Below are 23,445 nucleotides of genomic sequence, written 5' to 3'. Positions count from 1 at the left end.
TGGCCTTCCCAGGGACGCTGTACTTAGAGATCAATGGTTACAATTTATGTTTAACTCGGTTCCCGAAAATTATAATCCACATGTAAAACTATGTGCAGCACATTTTGCTGAGGACAGCTTCCTCAATCTCAATCAGTTTAATGCCGGATTCGCACTAAGATTATTCTTGAAAGATGGAGCAGAAGCTGCTGTCGAATCACAACACAGGAACCGCTGGCACAATCAGAACTCGTTACGTATTTCTGAAGGAGGGACTTCATAGAACAAGGAAGTCATCAGCCCGTTTTTATGACAGTGGAAACAGCGGTATACAGAGAAGTAAATTATGTGAAAAATACAGTTTTTTTTACACGCGAAACATGAACACATGTTATATTGCACACTATAAACACAATCAAAGCTTCAAAAAACCACGAAAAACAGGACCTTTAAGTAAATTCAGTATTGATTCATTTCATTGTAAAAAATTATTATTAATTTAGTTAATTTATCTATACAGCAGCCCTGGAGAAAACAGTGATGTCATCATCCAGCTCAGTTCAGTTCGCAATACATTCAGATCAGTAATATTGTTGAATATTAAGTGTCCCCAAATAAGCAAGGCAGAGTCGACAGCGACAAGGAACCCAAACTCCATCAGGTGACAAAAATGGAGAATAAAAACCTTGGGAGAATCCAGGCTCAGTTTGGAGGCCAGTTCTCCTCTGGTCAACAAACAAACAAACAGTGTGCATGTTTATGATTCAGGCAGCATTACAGGTCAGAAGTCAGATTGTGATCAGAACATTCAAAATATTTAATCCAGTTCCATCTGGTTGAAGACCAGATTCATCACGCTATTATGGAGACGGGTTTGTTGAGGATCTGTGCCACTGGCTGTCATTTCGATAAGGCTGGTCTAGTTGATACAATCTAGCTGACATTTCAGGGATGTGTTGTTCTTGTGTTTAGTTGCAGGTCCGCCTTCTGATCTGGATATGTCCCGGATCCAGCTGACTACGGTAAACCTCGGGATAAACAGAGAGATATTAGCGTAGATACCATTCTTCTTATAATGTAACAAGTACATCGGGTGTTATAGGAAGTGTTCCCAGTTCCGGCTGACCTAATTTATGCAGCCTAAGAATCCTTTAGCACACATACTGTTGATTTTGATGATTTAATGAGTTTAGACAGTTCTTCGTCTCCTATAACAATGAATAAATGGAATTTTCACTCAGGGACACTACAGTGCACTGTCTGACGCAATACTGTAGTAGATGGTTGCATGGTTATAATTTTCTCTCTAATATTGTCAATCTTGCAAGTAAAGAAGTTCATAAAGTAATTACTGCTGTGCTGTTTGGAAACATAAGTTGAAACTTTATTTCTTGTTAATTTAGCCATTGAAAAATAAGCAGATCTAGCAGTTTTAAGGCCTTTCTGTATGCAAAAATGCTTTCTTTCCATGAAATGTGAAAAACCTCTAGTTTTGTTTTCTTCCAGCTGCGCTCCTTTTTTCTAGCTGCTCTCTTAAGGGCCCAAGTGTGCTTGTTGTACCAAGGCATTGGACTATTTTCCTTAATCTTCTTTAGCATAAAGGAGCAACTGTGTCTAATGTGCTGGAAAAGAGAGTCAATAGTTTAAATTATTTTTTAGACATTAAATTATTATTTAGATTATTTATAAAGCAAGTAATCAGCAAATTATTTGATAAAGTCTGTATGGTGCCCTGGTGGCCTGTATACAGTAGCCAGCACAAATGTCAAACAGGATTTATCACTTACCCTACATAACGTTGCATAAAGCACCATCACTTTGAAGGAGTTGTATTTGAAACTAGACTTTTGAGTAATACTGAAGATATTATTATAAATTACAACAACACCTCCCCCTTTGCCTTTCAGATGAGGCTCATGTTTATAACAGTAATCTTGGGGGGTGGACTCATTTAAATTTTTATTAATCGTCTGGTTTTAGCAAGGTTTCTGTCAAACACAGCACATCTAGTTTATAATCTGTGATCATACATGTGCAATTAATTAATTCCTTATTTAATCGATTGACAGCACTAATATAAAGTAATTTTACATTATTTTTTGCTACATTTTTGCAAATGCTTACATTACTTTTTCTCACCCGGGATGGGCTTGCTTTGTTTTTTAATAACAAAAAAAGTTATATTTTTGGCAAATGTAAAGGCCCTTTCACACCAAAAGTGAAACAAATAAGCCTCAGACTGAAGGAAACAGAAATTCAGTCAATAAATAGGAAAACAAAGTAATATGCGTAACTTTTTTGAAAAAGTAGCCATGTTGTTGTAAATTTAAAAGTAATGCACCACTTTATTAATTACTTGAAAAAAAGTCTGATTACGTAACTCAGGTTACTTGTAATGCTTTATCCCCAACGCTGGTAATCACATACTTGCAATTATTAAAAGTAAATTAAAACAGTTCAATGCTGCTCCAACACACATTCCTGTTATGTTCAAGTAATCCTGAACACTTTAGTTAACCAGTTCAGGTGTATTTTATTAGGCTTTAAGTTAAACTATGCAGGAAAATTGTCCTCCAAGAGCAGGACTGGACACCCCTGCAAAAAATAAAACTCCAAAAATCCAGTCTTTAGTACAACTATTTTATTTTACATTTACAGGCAATCAACATGGGGGAAATATGCAAGAAGATCAATTCTCTGAAGAGTGTACAGTATTCAAGTATAATATATGTCAAGATATGCAATGCATATAAGGTACAAGTTATATTTTCCACTATGGAAAAGATTTTACGTCAAAAAAGAAAAACTAGGAAAGACCTAAATCTTGGATAAATATTCTGTAGAAGATTGTAATACACTTTATAGACTGTGTCTGATCCAAAGAGCAGTGTCTTTAGTAGATTATCATTTGTAACATACATAATATTCTGTTCCAAGAATAAGAACTAAATTTAGTTCTAAATAGAATAAGGTGTAACGTATTTGTGTGCACAAGAATCTTCATAATTTGTCCATCAAATAATCACATTAGCTTTACACAAGTGTTCTGGTGATGAACAGTAACTCTTGTTTGGACCTGTTCTTCTCAAACAAGTACAGTGCTGGACATCGCACTGAGGTGACCTAACTGGTTCTTTGCAGGTTTTTGCGTGTTACGGTGGTGCAGCGTTTGAGTATCTCCTGAGCTTGGGGTCTGGGTGGCACCTTGGGGGTGGAGGGCATCTTGCTGAGACTGGGGTCTGATCGGCTGCTGATCATCTTGCCTTCTGTGAGACTTTCAGGGCTCAGGCTGCCAGAAGAGTCAAGTGTAGGGGTGCGACTCCGGCGGAATTGCTCTTCTGCGTCTGAACGATTTAGTGAATCAGTGCCAGAGAAGCTGCTTTCGTCGCTGAACTCTTCACTGTCCTCACTCAGACTGCTTTGCTGACTGTTGTCGGCAAATTGTACTCGGATTGATGGTGGAGTCAGCTGTGTCGAACGAGCATCCGGCAGTCTACCCATTGAACGTGACATCTGCTTATCTCTAAGGTCCAGGGTGCTTCCTGAAGGTAGACGCAGGTTACCCTGGGATCTGCTGAACTCACGGCTGGAAGCCTGCAGGGAATTGTCTCCAGGATGTTGAAGCTGTGCCAAGTCAAGTGTGGAGCTGGTCATCTCCCTCTGAGCGGGCATCATGCGAATCCGTGGGTTATTGTATGGTTGCAGGTACATAGATGGTACAAAGCCCGCTTTTCGATTGTACCTGAGGAAGAGAGATAAAACAGTGTCATACGCTGAGGAATGGGTACTGGGTAATTCAATCTAATTCTTTGGAAATAAACGAGAAAGAAGCATGGTCTGCACAAACTGCCAAAACCAGTCTGCAAAAATGAGGATGTAAAGCAAGTGCCAAGTTTCAACAAGCTTCTTCTACATGACAAAAGAGCACATAAAACATTCCAGCCCGTTACATAACTGGCGTTTATTGAAGCTGGTTACAGGAGTAAACAATAAGGAGATTTACCTTACTATCCACCAGCCATTGTCAGACTTCTGTAACACCTCCACCACAGACCCAATCTCAACTGATATTTCATCACTGTTCATGGCTTTGTAATTTTTGGCAGCAACATAAAAAATACCTGAAGAAGGGAAAAAATAATAAGATTAGTTTAAGAATGACCTGGTCTACAAATGAATCCATTCTTAATACACAACGGCATGGGTTTCCAATCCTGCTCCTGGTGGGCCACTGTCCTGCAGAGTTTACCCAAAGCAACTTAAAGCCTGCAACCTTAGCCGAAAAAAGCGTAATGTTGCGGTATGCAGAGAAGGAGACTAGAGCCCATTTTTTTAATGGATGTCAATGGAGGACAGGCTTCATTACACTGAATAAACTGCTTATTTAATGAATGGACAGCCCATCAGCTAATCTCCAACATGTTTGCTCTTAAACATTCGTTTTGGATTGAAGTATTTTTAGTCACGGACAATTGCCCAATAGGTATGATTCAGTTTAGGGCTCTTTTTATTCATTTCTATGGTATCCGCAAACCGTGATTGACTGTTTGCACAACTCTGAACGAAATTCAGTGACGTCAAGGCTGTAAGGTGATAAGTTATTAAGGTACACACAATTTAAGTTAGCAGTTACACTTTCTCCAATGGTTGCATCTCCCAACAATAAGACCAATTCTGGTTTAACTCTAATCCTAATAAAACACACCTGAACAAGCTAATAAAGGTTTTCAGAAATGCTACAAACTTTCAGGCAAATATTTTGGGGCAGGTCTGCAGGATGTTGGCCTTCAGGAGCAGGATTGGATACCCCTATACAAGGGTAATTATTTAGTTTGGATTTAAAGTTGCATTCCCAGTCATTTGAGTGACAAGAGTTCATTAATTCTCAGTGAGACTTAGTGATACAAGCATAATTAGGTTATATAAACTGTGGTTTCCAAAGCAAGGTTGATTCAGAGCTAAGTAAAGAATGTGAAAATTCACAATGTGGCCAAACCGGTTTTATTTCCAGACTAATGTAGCCAGAAAAACACTAGAAAACACTAAACCAGTCCTTACTTCCATCCTCCATCACATCAGGACCGTCATCACTCATCTCAGCTCTCTGTAGATACGGAGCAGGAAACCAGGCTAGACGTTTGGCTTCATTCTCCACCAGCCACCATCCTGACAAGACAAAGTCAAAAACAACAAGGTCAGCAAACAACAAAGAGCATTTATAGAGGCTTCATGCTTCTAAATGAATTCTCACCTTTTTGGTCCTTAATAAGCACATCCACAGTCTCATCCACTTCTACCTTGAAGGGGCGATTCTTGGTGTCCTTGGTCTCATAAGTAGCTATGCAGCGGTATGTTTCAGTAACAAAGGGATGAGTAACATCATTGTTCGTTAAAACTTTGCTACTGTCCAGAGAAGTCTCTGATGGCATGATCACGATACTGCAGAACAAAACAGAATCTTTAAATATCTACATGAAAATTTGAATATGTATTTCTTTTTTGCTTTGCTTGTTTTTGCATTATTAGCTTACCTGTTTTTTGCAAAGTCAGAATTGAGGTCCTGGGATTTGGGAAGCAGGAACTGGATGAAATCGGAGCTCTGGCAGATACGGGGATCGCTCTTCAGCAGTTCACTGCAGTATTCTTCCAGAGCCTTCAGTCTGAGCACCGACTTACTGGGGCTCCACTTCTGCATGTTTTTCTGCACTCTTGCAGCTGCAAATGCATTTTTAAAATTAAAATTGTGCTTAAATTTGCATTGTTTTAAGGAGAGGTGTTGGTAGAGTGTTTACCTTTAAATTTGGGAATAATCCTTCCTGACCTTTTAAAGGGGTTTGAAGAAGGGAATTTCTTCTTGAGTTGTCTCTACAGAAATAAGCAGGGAGATGTTATTCTGCTCAACTGAAGTACACATATATGCAGCATTAAAGAAACGGGCCATTGTTTTCAAATGAAATGAAGGAGACTCACATGCAGCGTCTTGAAGTCTTCAAGCGATCTGTAAATGGTGATCTCATTTTGATCTGACCAGAGAACAGTGGTCATGTACAACTGGGAAGAATAGGAAGAATATTATCAATGCTTCTTTTAAATTACATCAAAGCTCTCGCTATACTTTACAATCTTCATGTTATTGTGTATTTACAGTAAGTACTGAATGATGTTAATTGCCTACCACACATAACGATAGTCTATACCTGTTTCTATCTGATGTGACCTTTAAAAATTACATATTCTAGTTTTAATAAATCATGTTATGTTTTATTATTTGAAGAATAAAGTTAACTACCACATGAAGCACATTTTTAGGTTAACTGTGACCAAAAAAAAAAAAAAAAAAAAAAATGTTTTATAGTGTGAACTACTTTTAAATGTCTCATGGAGCTGTTTGTAATTCCATATCATTATTATTATAGTATTTATTTATATTATTAAATAAATTAATTATACTATACTGATCAATTTGAATAATATGTAGTTTAAAATTGTAACATTCTCAAACATCATCAAGAATTTCATTCAAAACAATGGTAATGTGTCTATTTAATAATGCATGCAAAATGTAAAAAATATCATGTCTCTTACTTTCGCTGCTTCTTTTTGCATTACTCCAACAAGCTGAATATTGACGGGATATCTTTGCTCCTCCATACTGATCAGGTTATAGGCTACTGTAGTAGATGTGTTGTCTGCAGCTCTTGCTCTGATGTTTGACTGACTGACTGACTGCTCCTCTCTTTCTTTTTATTATTGTTCCAGTCAGAGGCGGGAACAGGTGCGCGGCGCGCCCACGTGCCGCATCAACCACGCTCCCGCTGCAATTTCACGAACCGGAGAGTCCGTTATTACGTCACCAATATTCCTTGGAAAGAGCCAAGAATAGCCAACCATGTAAGTGCCAAAGCTTCTTTCTTTCTTTCTTTCTTTCTTTCTTTCTTTCTTTCTATATAGGCCTAATAATAACAATAATAATATATTTATTTTTTATAGCGCCTTTCAAGAATCCAAGGTCGCTTCACAAAAATAATACAATCAATTGACAAACAAAATATAACTATCTATATCTGTCTCTGTCTCTCTGTTTGTTTAAAATACACATTGTGGCCTGATCTACGCACTAAAAGACAGTGTGAATAAATAAAATGGTCACTGATACAGTGTAAAATATATTTTGTCAGGTAGGCCTAAATGTGCTTCATGAAAGTAGGCCTATTTGGACTTATGAAATCACTTTTTACAGTGACCCTTCTCCACATCAAAGCAGTGTCATAGAACAATGTAAATAAATTCCTGCTGATGTGCACGTACACAGAAAAACTGACATTCCAGGAAATAGAAGATAAAAAAGAAAGTATGTTAGTGTTAAAAGAAGCTTGAAGGAAATGGACGTAAGGCAGGGTTTCCTCTCCGAAATGTGCCCAACCTACACCTTTGCTTACCTTAACATGTTTTCACACTTCAACCCTGCTGACTGTCTTAACTTTATTTCTCAACTTCCAAGCAACCTCTTGGCAACCACCCAGAACACCCTAGTGACGTTTAGGCAAGCATTTCTGACACTGCAAATGAAAATGCTAGTTTACTGCACATTTCACTTGCATCTCTGACTTTGAAAGGGGTTGCCAAACCACTGACAGAGATGATCTTTTGCATCCCATAACAAATCTTTTAGGTTTATGGTGTGATTTGAAAGTTTCAAGCCTTTCCTCTGATATTGCATATCAAATGTAAACTCCATATAGGCTGAGTGAAGCAGGTGAATGTGGTTAGCTAAACTAACACCGCTGGTCAGCAGCTACAACCACAGGTAGTAGTGATAAGGCTTTCCCAGAGATATGGATATCAAACAGAGCGGGATCAGACCAGTTGCATATTTGTGATTCTCTTAACAAAGTCTGTGAATTTTCAGCCCAAGTTTAATCTTTTCTCCTATTTGAGGTGAGCGGCTTTTGAAAGCGAGGCCTCTGTAAAATGTTGTAATCAAACATCCGAAGTTGCGTTATTAGTGGAGCTTGACATTACGCTCTCCCTCTCTGGACGTAATGGGTGGAGCTTGACGTCACGATCCCCCTCTATGGACGTAATGGGTGGAGCTTGACGTCACGATCCCCCTCTATGGACGTAATGGGTGGAGCTTGACGTCACGCTCTCCTTCTCTGGACGTAATGGGTGGAGCTTGACGTCACGCTCTCCTTCTCTGGACGTAATGGGTGGAGCTTGACGTCACGCTCTCCTTCTCTGGACGTAATGGGTGGAGCTTGACGTCACGATCCCCCTCTATGGACGTAATGGGTGGAGCTTGACGTCACGCTCCCCCTTCTATGGACGTAATGGGTGGAGCTTGACGTCACGCTCCTCCTTCTCTGGACGTAATGGGTGGAGCTTGACGTCACGCTCTCCCTCTTTGGACGTAATGGGTGGAGCTTGACGTCACGCTCCCCTTCTCTGGACGTAATGGGTGGAGCTTGACGTCACGCTCTTCTTCTCTGGACGTAATGGGTGGAGCTTGACGTCACTATCCCCCTCTTTGGACGTAATGGGTGGAGCTTGACGTCACGCTCTCCCTCTCTGGACGTAATGGGTGGAGCTTGACGTCACGATCCCCCTCTATGGACGTAATGGGTGGAGCTTGACGTCACGCTCCCCTTCTCTGGACGTAATGGGTGGAGCTTGACGTCACGATCCCCCTCTATGGACGTAATGGGTGGAGCTTGACGTCACGCTCCCCTTCTCTGGACGTAATGGGTGGAGCTTGACGTCACGATCCCCCTCTATGGACGTAATGGGTGGAGCTTGACGTCACGCTCTCCTTCTCTGGACGTAATGGGTGGAGCTTGACGTCACGATCCCCTCTATGGACGTAATGGGTGGAGCTTGACGTCACGATCCCCTCTATGGACGTAATGGGTGGAGCTTGACGTCACGATCCCCCTCTATGGACGTAATGGGTGGAGCTTGACGTCACGCTCCCCTTCTCTGGACGTAATGGGTGGAGCTTGACGTCACGATCCCCCTCTATGGACGTAATGGGTGGAGCTTGACGTCACGCTCTCCTTCTCGCTGGGCGGAGCTTGACCCTTCTCTGGACGTAATGGGTGGAGCTTGACGTCACGATCCCCCTCTATGGACGTAATGGGTGGAGCTTGACGTCACGCTCTCCCTCTCTGGACGTAATGGGTGGAGCTTGACGTCACGATCCCCCTCTATGGACGTAATGGGTGGAGCTTGACGTCACGCTCTCCTTCTCTGGACGTAATGGGTGGAGCTTGACGTCACAATCCCCCTCTATGGACGTAATGTGTGGAGCTTGGCTTGACGTCACGCTCTCCTTCTCTGGACGTAATGGGCGGAGCTTGACGTCACTATCCCCCTCTATGGACGTAATGGGTGGAGCTTGACGTCACGCTCCCCTTCTCTGGACGTAATGGGTGGAGCTTGACGTCACGCTCTCCTTCTCTGGACGTAATGGGTGGAGCTTGACGTCACGCTCTCCTTCTCTGGACGTAATGGGTGGACTATCTCCCCTCTTTGGACGTAACGCTCTCCTTCTCTGGACGTAATTGGTGGAGCTTGACGTCACACTCTCCTTCTCTGGACGTAATGGTTTTTATTACAGGTTTTTATTACATTGACATCACATCAGTCATGTATCATTCACAGTTGTGCAGGTGTTTAACATTATTATGTAACCTGATGTAACTTGATTTCTTCCTTTAAGACTCTCATTGTGAAAGGAAGATAAATAGTAAGTGGCCTCTTCCTGAAGACCATCATTTCCTGCTGTGAATCATCTGAGTTGCTCTTGTCTTCACAGAATAATAAAGGGAATTGGGTGTTATTGGCTTTTTGACGTTAAGTACATTGTGAATCATGCAATGTGCTGGGAAATATTTTGTTGCCATATAACTGTCGAATTGCTGTTAGTCACAAGACATAATTAAGTGATAAAAGTGAAATGCTAGTGTAAGGTATAGATAATAAACTATGGGACAAAGGGGGTATCAACCTCAGTATTAATTTCTCTTCCTTGAATTACATGTATATGTAACACACACTCACACATGTATACACACAATGTATTGTCATAACCAGGCACCTTGCTGAAATAAACTAAGCATAATGTGGTTGTCTAATAAAGTGGTGAACTACTGTTTAAAAATGTGTAGTTGGCATTCAGAATATATAGCGTAGTATAGAACACAGCCCGTGTACTGAAGAGATGATACTACGCCATCCAGTGGTTGAAAGAGCTGCTTACATTTCCTAAATGTAGCCTTCATATCTTTGTGTATTACTACATTATAACACTAAATCATTTCATTTTCTGTCTGCAGTTTGCCTTGAGAATTTTTATCCATACACTCTTAAAAAAATAAAGGTTCTTTATTGACATTGAGGAACCTTTAACACCCATGGAACCACTTAAGGTTCTTTATAGTGGTTAAATGTTCTTCATACTTAAGGGGCCATTTACACAACACTGTTTTCAATGAAAAACTGAAAACTTTTTATGCCGTTCATTTAAGCGAGTCCTGAAAATGCAAAATTTTAAAAAAGGGTTTCAAAGTGCAGGTTTTTGAAAACGATACCATTATCGTCTCTGTGTAAACTACAAAAACATGAATTTGTGAAAACAGTGACGTCATAATCATGAGTATTACTGTACGTGTTAAGTCTATAGGTGCGTAGTGTTTCTTTACACTAAAGAGACAAAGAAAGAGGGAAAAAAACACTTTTGGGACCTTTATTTTGATTTTTGTATCCAGTACTCCCCAAAAGACCAACTCAAATCTGTGTTCAATAGTCTTTATTTTCTTATCCTTTTGTGCCAATAAAAAGATCACTCATTATTGTAAAGAATTAAATCATTTGTGTACACCACAAACAGCCCTATTATGTACATTTGTACTGTAACAGCATGTGCAGTGGCCTTTCATTTTCTTAGCATTTATTTAAATAAATCTTGACCTTCAGGCAGCAGATTATTAGGTGCAACAAACAAAACATCCCACATATTCATAAACATCTTTCTGAAACCACATTTCTGCTTTTGTTAGGGACAACAAAATAAATAAAATTGGGAAAAATGTCAAATTTACACATCTGCAAAAAATGCCAATTATTGGGTGTGTTTGGGCATGTGATGAGCCTATATATAGTCTTACTTTGTATGTACAAAATGCAATTTATACGTCTCAACATAGCTAGGTTGAAATGTGGTGTGAACCTGTTCAATACTCACTAGTCTGCAATTAAAAAGGTTTTGGTGGATGAGGTACAGCAATCTTTCTTTTCAAACTCCTCAAACACTTTCATAACCCGAACACACATTCGTATAAGTCTTTCTGTCTGTACAGAGCTTAAACTAATGCTTATAAAAGTGGTTTCATAGACAAATCTCTGACTTTTAAGGCAAAGGGTTTGACTAAAGCTTAAATGGACACACGCACATAGGTATCATAAATGTTTCTCCCAAACTTCCAACACCTCACGAGAGGCTTCCTTAAAGCCTCAGCTGTTATATTTTGTGCATTGCTAGACTGTAAAAGATGTAGATCACAGCCATCAAAAACGAGTCGAGGCTGATGGGTGGTTTAAAAGAACAGTGTTGTCCATCATCTGGACTGTTTGATTTTAAAAATCTTCCTGAGCCTTCCAATAAAAACACTTGCTTATCCTTATGACATCTTCGGCAAGGACCGAAAGCGACGTCTGTGCATCTCCGGCCTTGCGCTTCGACACGCCACGTGACACTGGTGCGAAAATCAATCAATACTCTCTGAGCTGTGAATATTAAAGTGAACAAGTGAGAAGATAATTGCATGGAAGCCTGTTTCTGCCTTAAAACAATAAAAAGGAAACTGTGACTTTTTAAAATCACTGCGACTTATTTTTGTGGAACTCTGAGTTTAAATCTTGCAATTCTGACTTTTTTTTTTTTAACCAGAATACTGGAATTCTGAGTATATATATATATCTCACAATTCTGACTTTATTTTCCTTTACCAAAATACCAGAATTCTGAGTTTCTCTTGCGATTTCTTTTACATCTTGCAATAATTCCAACTTTTTTAGAAGAATTCTGAGTTTATATCTTACAATACTGACTTTATCAGAATTCTGAGTTAAAGTCAGAATTGTGATATAAACTCACAAAAGTGAGCAAAAGGTCAGAATCATGAGATGTTAAGTTAGAATTGTGAAATGTAAACTCAGAATTCTGACTTTTCTTCAAAATTACAGGTATATTGCAATTCTGATTAAAAAAACGTCAGAACAAGGTGTTGAATAAAAGTATTCCAAGTATTAAGAAAAATGAAGTTAAAACTGTGTGATTAAAAAGTCACAATTAACTTTTTTTTTTTTTATCTTTTTTTTTATTCTGTGGCAAAAACAAGCCTCCATATACTTGAGATTCTTACAAGCTGAGATTTTTCAGGTTGCATAGCAAAACAAGGAGCGTAAAACTACCAACGGATTTTTTCTTTTTAAAACCAGAAATGTTTCATCCAAAGCAGCTCTACAAATAGCTTGACCACCATGGGATAATATATACCTCTTGCCAAAACACCTGACTCCATTTCACTTCATAATAAAAAATATATAACATGTAGAAGCAAAAGACCCAGCTGTTATATATGTGACTTTTGATGATACACCTTACGTTAATAAAAAACGTCCGAGGGCCAAGCAAGCCACAGACAATAGCAACTCTCTGTATCCATCATATCGCACACTGAATCTTTGATACGTCTGTAAAAGACATCCCCAGTGTCTGTATACACGGCCACAGTCATTTACACAGTCTTTTCATCACAGAATGATTAAAAATAAATTAAAACAAATTTCAAAATTTCTAGATTGGCCATGCTGTTTTATCAAATTACAAGGCGAAAAGAAAAAAAAAAAAAAAAATCACAATTGGCTCTTCCATCCAGAAAAACTGTGATTTTAATCCCCAAACCTTAAGGATAAAAATGGTTTTCTAAGATGACCGGAGGACAGAAGCATTAAAAACTCAGAAACATAAAAGAAAAACCAAAACGCTAACACTGCTGCGAATCCCCGATTCCCACTCGCTTGATCGGCCTTTGTACAGTCTCCTGAAAGAGTTCTCCATCATCTGTACCTCCATTTTATTCGTTCATTGAGGGGAGAGGACAGCCGAGTCCTTGGCGTAATCATTAGACAGTTCCTCTCTTTCACTCATGTCCATTTCCTCTGTCCACTGCAGATTCACCCTCTTGCTGTGACGCGAGGACTTCAGTGTCACCGGAACTCATAGATGGGTGCGCTGTGTTCAGGGACGTGTGTGAGGTTCAAAGACTGATACCTGATGAGAAGAATATGATAAATAAAAATTGGGTTCTTGGGACTAGGCGATATATACAGAATATTTATCATAAATCTTGGCCATATTCCAGGATGGCAAAGCCAAGATTCATCAGGCTCAAACTGTGAGGGAGCATGAAGACTCATTTTCACACATGAATTGGCACCTCTGAGTCCAGACCTTAATTTCATTGAAAGTGTTTGGGATGTGCTGGAGGAGACTTTACAGAGTGCTCACCTCTTGCATTGTCAATACAAGATCTTCACCAAAAATTGATGCACCTCTTGATGGAAATAACATCACAACATTTATTTCCATTAAGAGGTGCATCAATTTTTGGTCCAGATCTTGTATTGACAATGCAAGAGTCAAGCACTCTGTAAAGTCTACACACATAACTTTATATTTATATACCATTCAGAGCTTCTGTGGTAGTAGTAACCCTCTATGGTGGCTGTAGACTTCTGGAAACAGATGTAGTAGAAGCCAGCGAAGGAAGCACCGCTGATGTCTTTGATTGTGTGATCTGGAACTAGGAACTGCTCCTGAACCGAACAAACAACATTTTACAGCTGGATTATTTGATTATTTACATTCATTTCACCAGATTTGTATATTTACACAAAGCAGCTTTTATGGATTTTTTTATATACTGTTCAAACGTTTGGGGTTGGTAAGATTTGATTGCATTTTTAAAAGAAGTCAACAAGGCCGCATTTATTTGATCAAAAATACAGTAAAAACAGTAATATTGTAAAATATATATTTTTACAATTTAAAATAACTATTTTAATATATTTTGAAGTGAAATTTATTCTTGTGATGGCACAGCTGAATTTTCAGCATCACCACTAGGGTTGCAAAATTCCGGGAATTTTCAAAAGCTGGAAACTTTCCATGGGAATAAACAGGGAATTTGCAAAATTGCAGGTTAGCCTATAACAGGGTACTTAAATGTATTTGAAAAGAAAAACATCTTGCAGCATAATTTTGGTTAAAACAACCATATTTAATGCAATTTTAGTTCACAATCACATTCACACGGCACACTACTTACTGCAGAGCTGTTGAGGCCACACCCCCTACATTCACTGTGCATTCCCCCAGTCCATAACATTCACATTTGATCAAAAATACATAATATTGTGAAATATAACTGTAATTTAAAATAATGGTTTTCTATTTTAATAAACATTAAAATATAATTTATTTCTGTGATGCAAAGCTGAGTTTTCAGCATCATTTCTCCAGTCTTCAGTGTCACATGATCCTTCAGAAATCATTCTAACAACTAATTTGATACTCAGTTATTATCAATGTTGGGAACAGTTATGCTGCTTAATATTTTTTAATAACCTGTGATACTTTTTTTCAGGATTCTTTGATGAATAAAAATTTAACAGAATTTGTAACAATACACACTACCGTTCAAAATTTTGGGGTCAGTAATTTTTTTTTCTTTCTTTTTTTGAAAGAAATTAATACTTTTATTCAGCAAGGATGTATGAAATTGATTTAAAAAAAAGTGAAATTAAAGTGATATTGTTAGAAAAGATTTCTATTTTGAATAACATCTGTTCTTTTTAACTTTTTATTAATCAATGAATCCTGAAAAAAGTATCACAGGTTCCAAAAAAAAAAAAAAAAAAATCAGCAGCACAACTGTTTCCAACAATGATAATATCTGAGTATCAAATCATCATATTAGAATGATTTCTGAAGGATCATGTGACACTGAAATAAATAACACATAATTGCTGCAATAAAAATATATTTATTTGACATATTTACTAAATTAGAATTGAATGCGAAAAATAAATAACTTATTTCATGTTTTTATATGATACATTTTATATAAATGTTATAAATTTATATAAATTTCCCTAAATTTCCAATTAATTCCCATAAATTCCAGTAAATTCTTTACTGACCCCGAACTTTTGAACGGTAGTGTATGTGATTTCAGACATAATAAATACCATACCTTCCACCGCATGAAGACATAGTCACTGTTCTTTAGTTCTTCATAGTCGAAATCGTCTGAATTAAAGCTTTTTGCATACTGATAAAATGCTTGAAACTTCCCCTGAGGAAAAAACAACAACATATTTAACAGATCAGTTTCTATTATGAATCACACTTGAGTCATGATAATGATTCATAATCATTATGCTTTATACACACAATGAATCACCACTTATATTATTACCCAGTGTTTTCTGTCGACATCCTCATCAGCATCCCATTTCCTGGTTAAAAAAGGCAGTTTCTTGCTTATGATCTCCCCAGCAAAGAATGTAGTAAGGGTGGGATATTCCTAAAGAAAGCAGAGCAGGTTGAGTAACTCTTTCTCTTCTGTGTGCTTTGCAGTGATCTATAATGTTGTCTGACATTATACTTATGATATAGTCAAACAAATTTTTCTCAAAATATAAAAATGAACAACATCATGAATTCACAATGATGTCAGTGCACTTTTTATTTGGCCATTAAGTTTTCTAAAGAATATGTCATTCATTAGACCGTGATCTTGTGATGTTTTTTAATAGTGTCTATTATTTAACTTCAGTATGCTGGGTTTTTCCTGTATTGAAAATATTTTGGCGGCCACCAAAATGAATCTTTGTCCCGCCAAAAGTTAATTTGATCATTTAATGTGACGACACCTGAGAAATAAATTAGTGATCTTAGTGAAATTATAATCTGTCAAATAAAATCAGGCAAAATGCAGAACCACCACAAAACTAATACTAATTGTGTTTTCATAATATCAAACTGGAGAAACTTATGAAAAGATGCCTTTCAATTAGTCAAATAGCAAATGAGTGGAGCTCTGCAGCCATTTACTTGTTATAATGATAATTTTACTTTTAAAACTGTATTTTCCAAAAGATGGAAAAAATCTTACACTAAACATTGGCAAATTGTCCATTTATCTCCATGAATGAAAGTTAGAGACATGTACGGAAGAGGATTAGGGCCAAGCAATAATACAAAAAAAATAAAACCATCTCGAGATTAAAGAAAAAAAGAGAAAAAAGTCGAGATAAAATGTTGAGAATAAACTCGTTAAATTTCGAGAAAAAAGTCTAAATAAAATGTTGAGAATAAAGTCATTAAATTACGAGAAAAAAGTTGTTAAATTACGAGAAGAAATTCGTTAAATTATGAGAAAAATGTCATTAAATTTCGTTGTTAATGTTGAGAATAAACTCATTAAATTATGAGAAAAAAGTCATTAAATTACGAGAAAAAAGTCGAGATAAAATGTTGAGAATAAACTCATTAAATTATGAGAATAAAGTCATTGAATTACGAGAAAAAAAGTCGTAATTTAACTAATTTGTTCTCGTAATTTAATGAGTTTATTCTCAACATTTTATCTCGACTTTTTTCTCAAAATTTAACGACATTTTTCTCAACATTTTATCGACTTTTTTCTCGAAATTTAATGAGTTTAATCTCGAGATGGTTTTATTTTTTTATTATTGCTTAGCCCTAATCCTCTTCCGTAGACATGGATCTTTTTTAAGGTGAATTTTATATAAAGAGTTATTTTGGGGGGGAAAAGAAAAACTAAAATCAAAATTTATTTAAAGCTGCAGTCCGCAACTTTTTTGTGTTCAAAATGTACAAAAATTATATACTGAGAATATACAACATGAATCCATTTTCCAAACCGTGTTTTTGTCTTATCCTGAATCATTATGGTACACTTATAATAAGCGTTTATATTCGGACTATTTCAGACCGGACTGGTAGGACTCGCCGCAGAGTATCACAGTAACTGCGTGATTCGCCATAGACATACATGGAGAAAAGTAGCTCCGCCTACAATGTTCTTCCGCAAGACGTGTGCAGTTCTGTTTATTAACCGCTAGAGGGCCAAAAATCACGGACTGCAGCTTTAAAATATATAATGCTATATAATGGTATAATGCTATTTCATGTATTCTGACTTATTTACACTGTTAAAGAGTTGGATTCTTATGCTAAACATGGCCAAAGTTTCAAAACATGAGTTGGACGTATGACGGATTATTTCTGTGCCACAAATAATCCTTACAGGATTCGGGATCTTTTTTTCGAGTATCGGCCTGAGTGACGTCAACAAGGTCGGAATTCCTTGTACGGGCACTTCTCCCGGAAAAGTGCGCGCGCACACATCGGCCAGAGCAAGAGAGCAAGAACACGCCCATCAACGCGCGTTCGGGTTTACGGAAGTCATCGGCAGTGCTGCACAGGTCACCGGACTTCACAAAATCAACAATGTCACCAAAGAAGTGTGTTTTTGGTTGTGAGGGAAAGATAATCTTGCTTCCCAAAGAACCCAGCATTAAGTTGAGCTGAGAGTTTTGCGCTCACGCAATACATTGATGCTCTCTCAATATTTTTTATTAAAATAACCATTGAAAATAGTTGCAGTCACGTTTTTATTGGTTAAAATGAATGGAGAATATCTTGTGTTTTCCATGGCTGCTCGAGCCCTCAGGATCGGCGCTTATGGTTTCATATACAAGGCCCAGTTCTATGCTGGATTTAAAGATCGTTTGAAACTGAAAGATGGAGCGGTCACAGCAATAATGATCCCGGTCATGAGTCGGAACCGCAGGTGGTGAGTAAAACTGCTTCAAATGTCTGTTTTGTTGGCGCCTAAGTGCATATAATGTAAACAACACGAACGTAGTGACTTCATAAATTCATTATTCATCATTCACTATACGCTATATTCATTATAGTGATTCAAAAGTTATCCATGGATAATACAATGGTGTGTTGTGTGTTTAAATTTAGCTGACCACTGATAGCTTGCACACGATCTCTACACAAAAGCTGCGCATGCTCGTGACTCTAGCTCCGCTCACAGGACACGCCTCCAGGAGCTCGGCTGTTTTCGGAAAGACTCGGTACAGCATATATATCTTTTATAAATATGATAAAACTAAAGACTTTTTGGAGATATGAAGGATGCACTACTACTCTATAGGTACTCAAGATTTACATGAGATTGGCAGGAACTGTGTGTGATAACCCTCCTTTAAAGAAATTTAAAACGTAATAAATCCCTCAAAACTAGACAAATGTAAAATCAAAACTAATAAAGTGAAAAAAAAAACAAAACAAGATGCTCCACACATGTAAATGATAACTGATCATGTGAAGCAGCATTTACTGTGAACAGAGCCGCTCGAGACGCATGTAACCTACATGCATGTAAATAATTAAAGCGCATATATTAAACCCAAAGTGCATATATTAATTTAACTGAATCACAGCCTTTTTGAATTCACAATAGCACTATGCTTTATTAAGATTTTAAATAGATTTAATACATCGTGCAGCCTTGGAAAACAGTCTAATAAAGCGGTTCATTGAATGCGCCACTTCCGGTATTTTGTGGTTAATCGACACGGGTAAACTGCACTTTTCAAATCAGTCACTCAGGGACTTTACATTTACATTCAAACTGAAAGATTTTTGAATATAAAATAGTTCTAAGCACTTTGTTTTATGATCAGTCCTGATAATAATTTATTTCATGAATAAACAGGATAGTAAATAGTTAATAGGATAGTAAATAGGTAGTTAATATTACAACCTTTCTTTGAATATATTTTGGATTTATTGTCAGTACTGGGCTCTCAGTTCACAAGGGTAGGGTACTTTGTACTGTATGTGTGGATGACCGTGTTCGTCCACCACCGAAGACTATTTTTGATCTAGGAAAAATCCTGATTATGGCATTAAAGTTGGCAAGTCCAATTAATTTCCATGAATCAGTTTAAATTGTCCATTTAAAATGACTAATTCAAAACTCTGATTCAAATGATTCACTCTCATCCTTGCCCAAAATAGTTTACTTAAGCATGTAGTATTTTTCATACATTAGAATGTTTTAATAAAAATATAAATTACCCTTCAGAAGATTTTTTTTTAAAGAAATCAATACTTTTTGCATTAAATTGATAATAAATTACAGTAAAGACATTTATAATGTTACAAAATATTTCTATTTCAAATCAATGCTGTTCTTTTTGAACTTTCTATTCATCAAAAAATACTGAAAAATCTACCACAGTTTCCACATATTAAGCATCACAACTGTTTTCAACATTGATAATAATAATAAGTGTTTCTTGAGCATCAAATCATCATATTAGATTGATTTTTGAAAGATCATGTGACACTGAAGACTGGAGTAATGATGCAGAAAATTCAGCTATGCATCACAGGAATAAATTACATTTTAATATATATTCAATAGAAAACAGTTAATTTAAATTATAATAATATTTCACAATATTACTGTCTTTACTGTATTTTTGATCAAATAAATGCAGCTTTGGTGATCATAAGGGACTTTTTGAAAATATTAGCGGATCCAAACTTCTGAACCGTAGTCATGTAGGTAAATATTGATGTTTATTACTCTGTACTGTTATACTTGTGCATATAAATGAAAATGAGTAAATATCATCAAAATGGTCATTCTTGTTCTTGCATTAAACATTTTGAAGCTACTTGTTTGAAGATCGATTGAAAATATTTCAGGAAAATTGCACAAATATCAAGATAAATACCGACAGTGTCATATCGGTTTCATATTTCCTTTGAAACACTACAACTGAGAAGCAGATCAATAAATGAGTTTCCCAATTAAGTGCATTAGGCTTCTTAAAGTGGACCTAAGCTTCTGTATCTTGATCAAATCAAAGACTAATAGTGCGAGGACAGCAGCACTTTAAAGATCAGTGTCCAAATCCTTTGTGCTCCAGTACTGCACACAGACAATAAGACCACAAAAGCAGAATCTCCATTCAGACAGACAACAAGAGTGTGTTGTGTGTATGTCATGCCTTGTCATAAACCATTACAAGATCAACAGCTACTAAAACACACTGCAGGTCACAGTATGATTACATCAATAGAAATGCGGTCACATTGACCACAACAAGCCTGTCTCACCTCTGTCAGCCCTTTGATCTTGAGATATCCACACAGGTACGAGTCCTCCATGGTCACATGCTGTGGGTCCAAAGCAAAGGGTTTTAAAATCAGTCACAATAATGATGTACTTGGCACAACTCCAGACCACAAGAACAGATCTGCTAATGTGGGTCAGTTAATAACATTCAACAAAAATCTCTCAAAATACTAATCTGGACTCAAACATGAAGATATGACTCTCTCTGCTTGCCCTATTTAACTTAAAAACAGGTAACTGATCCATAGTGATTATATCTCCAAATTCACAGACATGCAATATTAGACCCATTACATTATGAGCACTAATAATCACAAGAGTAAACAACCTAAGCAGTATTTTTGGACTCAAAACCTACATAGTAAGCTGGCTACCTACAAACAAACAGCATTTGTGGACTTCATACTCTCACTATATATTGAGCTGCCTACCTAAACAGTATTTTTGGACTCAAAACCTACATAGTAAGTTGGCTACCTACAAACAAACAGCATTTGTGGACTTCATACTCTCACTATATATTGAGCTGCCTACCTAAACAGTATTTTTGGACTCAAAACCTACATAGTAAGTTGGCTACCTACAAACAAACAGCATTTGTGGGCTTCATACTCTCACTATATATTGAGCTGCCTACCTAAACAGTATTTTTGGACTCAAAACCTACATAGTAAGTTGGCTACCTACAAACAAACAGCATTTGTGGACTTCATACTCTCACTATATATTGAGCTGCCTACCTAAACAGTATTTTTGGACTCAAAACCTACATAGTAAGTTGGCTACCTACAAACAAACAGCATTTGTGGGCTTCATATTCTCACTATATAGTGAGCTGCCTACCTAAACAGTATTTTTGGACTCAAAACCTACATAGTAAGTTGGCTACCTACAAACAAACAGCATTTGTGGGCTTCATATTCTCACTATATAGTGAGCTGCCTACCTAAACAGTATTTTTGGACTCAAAACCTACATAGTAAGTTGGCTACCTACAAACAAACAGCATTTGTGGGCTTCATATTCTCACTATATAGTGAGCTGCCTACCTAAACAGTATTTTTGGACTCAAAACCTACATAGTAAGTTGGCTACCTACAAACAAACAGCATTTGTGGGCTTCATATTCTCACTATATAGTGAGCTGCCTACCTAAGCAGCATTTTTGGACTCAAAACCTACATAGTAAGCTGGCTACCTACAAAAAAAAACAGAATTTGTGGACTTCATACTCTCACTATATAGTGAGCTGCCTACCTAAGCAGCATTTTTGGACTCAAAACCTACATAGTAAGCTGGCTACCTACAAACAAACAGCATTTGTGGGCTTCATATTCTCACTATATAGTGAGCTGCCTACCTAAGCAGCATTTTTGGACTCAAAACCTACATAGTAAGCTGGCTACCTACAAAAAAAAACAGAATTTGTGGACTTCATACTCTCACTATATAGTGAGCTGCCTACCTAAGCAGCATTTTTGGACTAAAAACCTACATAGTAAGCTGGCTACCTACAAACAAACAGCATTTGTGGACTTCATACTCTCACTTTATAGTGAGCTGCCTACCTAAACAGTATTTTTGGACTCAAAACCTACATAGTAAGCTGGCTACCTACAAACAAACAGCATTTGTGGGCTTCATATTCTCACTATATAGTGAGCTGCCTACCTAAGCAGCATTTTTGGACTAAAAACCTACATTGTAGGCTGCCTACATGCAGACAAACTGGTTGTCAGCATATTATTTTTGAGCTTCATATTCGCACAACCAAGTGAGCACCCTACCTAGACAGGATTTTTTGACTCAAAACGTACATAGTAGGCTCATAACTACAAACAAACAGTATGCTTGTGTTTCAAAGTTTCACAACCTAGTGAGCTGCCAATCTAGACAGCAGTTTTGGACTCAAAACCTACCTACAAACAAACTGGTAGCCAGACTACTATTTTGGGGCTTCATGGTCTCACAACCTAGAGAGCGGTCTACCTAGACAGCATTTTTGACTCAAAACCTACCTAGTATACTCCCTACTAACAAACAAACATCATTTTTGGGCTTCATAGTTCCACAACCTAGTGAGCTGCCTGTAACCTAAACAGCAGTCATTTGAATTCGTAGAATGCTGCCTAGGTAAGCAGCTCACTCCTTACTGAGCATATCCACAGAGAGCAAAGTGTTTACCTGCAGAACCACCTCGACATCATAGGAGTTTCCTTTGCTCTTCTGGTGCCCGCGGAACTGGGAGCCGCTGTAGAGTAGAGAGGTGTTGACGCCGGGCTGATGGGTATTGATCGGCGGGGGCGGAACGAGAGAGGCCGAGGCCATGCAGGCCAACGACGAGCCCAGACAGCAGTCGGTACGGACCGGCATGTTTGATCGCTTCTGCGGGGAAGTCCCCGAGCACAACCAGCTGAGCGTCACTTATCTGAGACCCAGGAAGAGAAGAAAACGCGACACTGACAGCGCAGTGCGTGAGTTTCGGAGTTTCTCCCGCAGGACGCGCGGTTACGTCCCTCAGAGCAGAACGAAGGCGCTCAACAGCGAGTCATGTGATCCAGCATGCTGTTCTCTGATTAGATGACGGGCATTACGGAACAATGACTCTGGATGCTCATTGGCTGCTTTGGAAAAGGCATGATGGGATTTGTAGTTCCATTTCAAGAAAGTGTTACTGTGGAAATGCAGAGAATTGCTAATGTTGTGACAGCTGTTTCTAAACAATGAATTTGCCAATAAAACATGTTTAACATAGCACACACACACACACACACACACACACACACACACACATACATATATATATATATATATATATATATATATATATATATATATATATATATATATATATATATATATTATACACACACGCTACATTTTAATAATACAATTTAAAACAATTATAACAAATTTAACATTTGATATGTTGATAAAGTACATAAAAAATACAACACACACTTTATTTCTAAATTATATATAAATATATATATATATATATATATATATATATATATATATATATATATATATATATATATATATATATATATATAGCTGCCTACACCTCATTTGAAAAATTACCTTTTATGTACAGCTCTCTCCCTCTTCCCTCCCTCCCTCCCTCTCTCTTCCCTCCCTCTCTCCT

General features: G+C 37.5%; 2 protein-coding genes across 2 annotated transcripts; both read right to left on the bottom strand.

The window, feature by feature from the left end:
• Nucleotides 1–2,605: 2,605 nt before the first annotated feature.
• noxo1a (NADPH oxidase organizer 1a) lies at nucleotides 2,606–6,861 on the bottom strand. The gene is made up of 8 exons (XM_048187264.1): nucleotides 6,565–6,861; nucleotides 5,950–6,030; nucleotides 5,772–5,844; nucleotides 5,511–5,694; nucleotides 5,231–5,418; nucleotides 5,038–5,145; nucleotides 3,983–4,100; nucleotides 2,606–3,721 (listed from the first exon to the last, which is right to left on the bottom strand). Exons 1-8 carry the CDS (start codon nucleotides 6,628–6,630, stop codon nucleotides 3,103–3,105), a joined length of 1,437 nt encoding a protein of 478 aa, XP_048043221.1. The 5' UTR covers nucleotides 6,631–6,861; the 3' UTR covers nucleotides 2,606–3,102.
• Nucleotides 6,862–10,771: 3,910 nt separating this feature from the next.
• gid4 (GID complex subunit 4 homolog) lies at nucleotides 10,772–22,885 on the bottom strand. The gene is made up of 6 exons (XM_048187278.1): nucleotides 22,482–22,885; nucleotides 20,279–20,338; nucleotides 15,522–15,629; nucleotides 15,297–15,398; nucleotides 13,727–13,857; nucleotides 10,772–13,312 (listed from the first exon to the last, which is right to left on the bottom strand). Exons 1-6 carry the CDS (start codon nucleotides 22,668–22,670, stop codon nucleotides 13,249–13,251), a joined length of 654 nt encoding a protein of 217 aa, XP_048043235.1. The 5' UTR covers nucleotides 22,671–22,885; the 3' UTR covers nucleotides 10,772–13,248.
• Nucleotides 22,886–23,445: the final 560 nt, after the last annotated feature.

Source organism: Megalobrama amblycephala, linkage group LG1 (assembly GCF_018812025.1).
Source record: "Megalobrama amblycephala isolate DHTTF-2021 linkage group LG1, ASM1881202v1, whole genome shotgun sequence".
Classification (NCBI taxonomy): Eukaryota; Metazoa; Chordata; class Actinopteri; order Cypriniformes; family Xenocyprididae; genus Megalobrama; species Megalobrama amblycephala.
This window is presented reverse-complemented; position numbering and strand designations above follow the sequence as displayed.

Excerpts from the sequence above, each read along its gene's own strand:
- noxo1a (XM_048187264.1), bottom strand. The coding sequence starts at position 6,630 with ATGGAGGAGCAAAGATATCCCGTCAATATTCAGCTTGTTGGAGTAATG. Across the intron at positions 6,031-6,564 it reads TGCAAAAAGAAGCAGCGAAA|TTGTACATGACCACTGTTCT; the intron begins GTAAGAGACATG and ends TATTCTTCCCAG. Across the intron at positions 5,695-5,771 it reads GATTATTCCCAAATTTAAAG|CTGCAAGAGTGCAGAAAAAC; the intron begins GTAAACACTCTA and ends ATGCATTTGCAG.
- gid4 (XM_048187278.1), bottom strand. The coding sequence starts at position 22,670 with ATGCCGGTCCGTACCGACTGCTGTCTGGGCTCGTCGTTGGCCTGCATG. Across the intron at positions 20,339-22,481 it reads ATGTCGAGGTGGTTCTGCAG|CATGTGACCATGGAGGACTC; the intron begins GTAAACACTTTG and ends TTGGACCCACAG. Across the intron at positions 15,399-15,521 it reads ATGTCGACAGAAAACACTGG|GGGAAGTTTCAAGCATTTTA; the intron begins GTAATAATATAA and ends TTTTTTCCTCAG.